Genomic DNA, 5,913 nt, shown 5'->3' with positions numbered 1-5,913 from the left:
CCTTCACAAAACTCACTGGAACTTGGGACTTGTACCCCTTTGTCAAAATTTGGTTGAAACTTGCCAACAGTTTTAAAAGTAAAGGGGTTGGGAACAAAAAGATATGTAGACACAGGCAGTGTAATGGCACAGACCTCCTTTCCTTGGGATCCAGGCTAAAAACCTGTGGTGGATTTCGGAGGGTACCAACAAGCCACTCTCCCATCACAGGCTAAAACATACAATCATAATGCATCAGTCAGAGTAATTTAGGTTGGGAAGGACCTTTGGAGGTCGTCTGGTCCAACCCCCCACTCAAGGCAGGGTCAATTTTGAAGATACATTAGCCTTTTCATTAGCCTTGTCCATTTCAGTTCTGAATATATCTGAGGAGGAAAAGTCCACAACCTGTTTCCCTTCCTGCAGCTATACACAGCCCATCGCACACATTTAAAGATAATTAGGTGCACACCTCTGATGGAGACCAAAGGCAAAAAAAAAAAACAGGGATAAAAGTGCCTCGAGTCTGAGGCTAGATATGACCCTAAGACTGGCTTACAAAAATGCAAGTCAGAGGAGTTTCTGGAACTTGAATTAATTTCTGTAGGAAGAAGCTGCTGATGAATAACTCTGGATGGGAATTGTAAGTAGCATCCAGAACATTTGACAAATGTATACCAGTCATCAGTAAGCAAATTTAAGCAGACTTGAAACTGAAACACAAACAGGCCTAGAGGAAAAGTAGTATTTTCAAATCCAGAAGCTCTGCAATCCAAAGTACTCAGAAGTTTATGGAAAAGACGCAAAATGCAGCACAAGCATGGACCTACCAGGAAAAAGGGATGGGTCCTTATGATCTTCCCACTGCCATTACCCAATTACATAATACCATTAGGGCTGAGTTGTGCATCACATTACCAACTCATCTGAACACAGTGACTCCAATGATTTTTGCATTAGCTAAATAGAACATCTCTTGTACCCAGACTGGGGTGTGGGAGTCTGAAGATTTTAACTCTCTCAGAGTATCAGGACTATGCAGTGTGATGTAGTAAAGATATGGATCTATTTCTCATAATGGTGGTGTTAACTATTCCAATATCATTGGTTGTTGACCAAAAACTGAAATCAATTTGGGCAGGAGGTAAGGAGCTAAAGAAAGAAACAACAACCCCCTCAAAGAACTACACTCATACACAACTACGAGATTTCAGAAAGCAAAGCTGTTCTGATACCTTGCAGAAGAATTCACAGAGGTCAGGAGGAGGATGGTTGTTTTCCAGCAAAGGTGCAATTGCCTTTAAAAAGAAAGAGAGAAAGAGAGAGAAAAAATTGATTAGAGGACTGCACCTGGAGTAAGCATTTTGCAGGAAAATATTTTTCTTGGAAAAAATAAAAAGCTCACTTTTTTAAAAGAGGGACAAAAGCGTCAATAGAGAAATTAGAGGTGGGCTGTGTGTTTATTTTACACGTAAGCTCAAGCACACCTCTGCTATGAATCCTCTGGAAAATTTTGCTTTAAAGTACATCAGTGTAAATACATAAAACACAGCAAAGGAGTAAAATTTTTATAATGGCTTAAATGAAAACAGGAGCAGACCAACTGTTTTAGGATGTAAAACAGCAAGGATGAATCTGGCTCACTGTTTCAGTTATACCATCTCCCTAAAAGAAAAAACTGAAGAACACCACAAACACACACATCCTTTATAAAAGAGTTTGAGCTCTTTTTGTGAGAAATAACTCACTAAAAGTAACATAGCACTGTTCTTACCTTGGAGGACCCTATTACTCAAAATCAAGCATCTAACTTTGTGAAAGTTGAGATCAACCATTCCTTCTTTGTTGCTACGCAAACCAATGTGCTTACACTCGGTAAATACATTAGAGGTCATACCTGCCGCTGAGGGTATAATGAACTTACGTTGTTGTTACTTCCTTTGTAAATTAGAAAATGGTACTAGAACAATGTATTCTCTCTATGTGATGGTGCCTTTGGGCTTTTCCAGTCTTGAGCTAAAGGGATTCCCAGTACCCATTTAAAAGTAAGACACTAAACACAGCAGCTAGGACATTTTGTATTAAGCAATTGAACACCAGATATTTTATCTGGATGGCATCTGGAGTTTTACTAAGGCAGTCTGCTTTGTTTTTTGCTCACCTGCTGGTCTCCTTAAGGATTTCAGCCCCAGTGAGTCTGCTTGCAATGACTGTGTTTCACAGTAGCCACTTCCACACACAAACAGGTCAAGAATAATGTGAATTTTAACAACGAAACCCAAGCACATCTGCAAAGATCTGTTTTGGTTACACATAACATTTGTGAAGTTTCTTTTCATTATCGTGTGCCATCCTTCCGCAACTGTTCACTCTTCCTCTGGTGCTGGTCCGGCAACAGTGGACTGATGGAGAACGCAACACTATTCAGTAAAACTAGAATATCCTCGTTACCAATCCAACACCTGAGCTAAAAATCTTCCTTGAATCCATCTTTTGGAGTGTTTGCTATAGGACCTGCCAAACCACAGGGAGCCATGTATTGCAAAATCATCAAGTGTTTATACCTGTCCGGTAACTGTCAGAGGATCACTGCATCAGAGATGTAACTGGCTGGTTGTCAGCCTAAGAAAAATGAGCTTTATTGTTTCAGCCCAGTCCTTACTGAATGTAGGGAATAACCACCAGAGACACTATCAAGCAGGTCACGGCTCCACCTGTACAGTCAGTGTGGAAGAGTGACAGCATGAAAACAGCCTATATTTTCCTTATGCGTGCTGTGGTTAAAAGCAGAAACTTGCTGTCTCGTGTTGCCCAGTTATGGCAACACGTGCTTCCCCCTCCTTACCGGGAAGGGATCAGTTGCAATATTGATCTGTTACAGCACTATCTAGAGAAGGAAAGCTGGTTCCATCTGCGTGGCAAATCACTGCGTATTTTTAAGATACTACATAAATACACAGTATTTGCAACAACTTCCTAAGAATAGCACAGGTTAGCTGTGCAACGGCAGTGAGCTCTGAATGCCCAGAAACTGCCATCTCCTTAATGGTTCAAGCACAACCTACAGAAGGGCAGGATTTGAACTCAAGAAGCCATCACCCAGAATTGCTGAATAACATAGGCTGAAAGGACCTTTGGAGGCCACCTGGTCCAACTTCCCTGCTCACAGCAGCACCACCTTACATGTTTTATTAAAAAAATCCTTCCCCCAAAACAACCGGTTATAACTGGAGGCCTGAATTACCCTTGGCACTAGAGTAAAATGAAAGCTATAGCGGATCTCAAAAAAAAAGTAAATGCCACTTCAGAAACTTATCTCAGTGAATGATTCCAGCTAAAATGGTATTTTAAGCAGCAGTTAAACACAACTCACACCTACTGGCAGCTACATGCCACCTTGTCATTTTGCAGAAAGAGTCATGGAGACGTGATACAATCAGGTGGTGGTGAGGTTCTAGATTAGATCACTGGGAAAATCTCCTGGAAATTGCCAGTGACTGAAATTAAATCACAGTGATGGGGAACCAAGTTCCATCTCTCTGATAAATTGTTGAGATTTTACGTTTTGTTGCGCAAGGAAGAGAGCTGCCATTTGATTCACTTAATTTCTATGTCTAAATAAATGCAACCTACAGAAAAGAAAAAAGTTGAGGAGGATATTTTTATAAATCAAGTAAGCAGGGGGTTAAACTGCAGTGACACATACACATATCCACACTTAGAAAAACAATCACTTGCTCACATACCATCAGCAATGAAGACATTCTGTATATGGTAGCATTAGCCCCTCAGGAAACTACTAAGCCTACGGGTTTTATAGGGCACATCTGGAAATGATGTTTTTTGACTATTTAAAGTACATATATAGATATGAACATTGCACTGTGCAGCCTAGTAAGGAGGCCATTTTGGGAGATGATTAACCCTCAACATGCTGTGCTGTTTCATATAAGTTGACGAGGAAACTTTATTTTTACTCATCTACGAAACAAGAAAAGAGGAATGACAAAACCACACAAAAAACAGTAGAACAAATGGGTTTGATCCTGCCTAAGTGCACCATCACTGGTGGAAATGCTTTCATATTTGCCGTACTTTATTGGGGCAGAGGCAAGCATTAACGGAAGTGTTATCAAACAATACAGATTTGTCCTCAGATTTTGACAGAAAGATACTCACCACAATAATGCTCTCGTGGTCTTGAGTGGTTAAGTTGTTGTTCTGAAAGAGTTGAATAGAAGAAATGAATGAGCGAAGAATACTCTGAGTTGGCACATCAGTATACACAGTCCTCTTAGTTAACACCAGACACAAGCAGAAAGGCTCAAGACTGCAATTGCTTATTTTCAGAATAAAATTAATCAAATTAAAATCATTCTCTTAAAGAAGGTGGTATACTATCTGCTATGAGGGGTTGTGCAAGCTTCCATTTCTCCCTCAGCACTTTCAGATTCAAGCCACCCCAGCCATGAAAGCTGAGCATACAAACACCAGGATGCCACAGAAGGTCTCAATCAGTTGGAAAATCAAAGCTAGCGATACATTTCTTCAAAATGTTTTCTTAAGACAGGCTGTATGTTTCTAAGAAAATTAATAAAAGGATCGTTGTGGTGTTGTATACCATTTGTTGGTAGTAAACTAACTGCTGCAGTTTTCCTGAAATTCCTTCTTCAAACATGGAACCAGTAAAAGCCAATAAATTTACTGGAAGTCAGCTATGCTACCACCTATGCAAAAGAGTTTGCTTTTGGCTTTCTCAGCAGCACGATCCATTCAGAAGTTACAAAGTTGTGAGTTGCTAAGATGCTGCAAGAAAAAAAAGCTAGCAACTTTTTTGCTTATCACAAATCTTTGTACATCAGAACTAAGACATTAAAAACCTGCTTGGCATTACATTTCCTGTCCATGAAAAGTAAACCATTTGAAATGGATGCTATAAAAGGAAGATAGATACCTCTGAAGAAGGAAAATATTTTTCTTTGACAGAATAGCTGCACAATGAATTTATTGGTGTGTACATATATATATATTGCTACAAGAATTATTAGTCACACAAACAAAGCCAATGGAATAGAAGTCAAGGGGAGTTTTACCATTGACTTGAAATAAGACACAAATCAGACCCATAATAAATTTACCATAAATAATCAACAACAAAAAAAAGCCTCAAGAGAAACGTGTTTTGTTTTGTTTCTAGAACTCTACCTAACATGGGTCAAATTCTCCTTCTCCCCAGCAAGTATAAATTCCACGCAAGTCAGCAGAAGTCACGAGCAGACTCAAAGGCAGAATTTTGACTGCCCAGTTAAAGTAAAACCCACCCACAAACTTTTAACCGTTTGTCTCTCCTCTAAATGAGACAGTGTCTTGCAGGAACACTGCTGAGGTCATACCTCTGAGAGCAGTTTTGAGACAATCTCCAGTGGTGCTTGGTGAATAGAGTCATCCTGAAGCGGAGACGTCAGCGCCATGTCCACCAGCGTCCTGATCTCCTTCAACACCACCTCCCAGCGGCTGGGGTTACTGAGCACCTTCTTGTACTTGTAAATCTTTTTCTGCAAGAAAAATGAAAGGGTCACACTGACACCACCGTAAACCCCTTGAAAACATTGACTGGGTATGTGCTTCCTACATGCAACTGTCAAGTGGGCTGCTTTGTATTTTGAGTTTTGCCTTTTCTGTTTGCTCAAAAGCTGTACTTAAAACATTTATATGGAAAAGAAAACCTCGTATGTCTAAACCAATTTTTTCTGTGGAAGCAATGATAAACTGTGATCCCTTTTTTTATTTTAAAATAAGTTTTTAAACTCCAGAGCATCTTTCTTTCCATCATCTCCTCTTGCAAACACCTTATTCCTCAGGCTAGTAACAGATACATGCTATTACACTGTTTCCAAAGCTGTAGGTCCTTCTAAAGGGAGTTAGTCATCAAGA

The 5,913-nt window shown here is 39.9% G+C and overlaps 1 protein-coding gene across 1 annotated transcript in view; it reads right to left on the bottom strand.

The window, feature by feature from the left end:
• The window catches only part of CMIP (c-Maf inducing protein), a 65,057-nt gene that overhangs the window by 30,308 nt on the left and 28,836 nt on the right, over window positions 1–5,913 (bottom strand). The window contains exons 3-5 of the mRNA XM_009332298.1: window positions 5,373–5,534; window positions 4,159–4,200; window positions 1,215–1,277 (exon numbers count right to left, since the gene is read on the bottom strand). Of these exons, the coding sequence (XP_009330573.1) occupies window positions 1,215–1,277; window positions 4,159–4,200; window positions 5,373–5,534 (267 nt within the window). The remainder of the gene's footprint in view (window positions 1–1,214; window positions 1,278–4,158; window positions 4,201–5,372; window positions 5,535–5,913) is intronic.

This window comes from Pygoscelis adeliae, unplaced genomic scaffold, assembly GCF_000699105.1.
Source record: "Pygoscelis adeliae isolate BGI_AS28 unplaced genomic scaffold, ASM69910v1 Scaffold18, whole genome shotgun sequence".
NCBI lineage: Eukaryota > Metazoa > Chordata > Aves > Sphenisciformes > Spheniscidae > Pygoscelis > Pygoscelis adeliae.
Note: the sequence above shows the minus strand (reverse complement) of the source record. Positions and strands in the feature narration are given on the sequence as shown.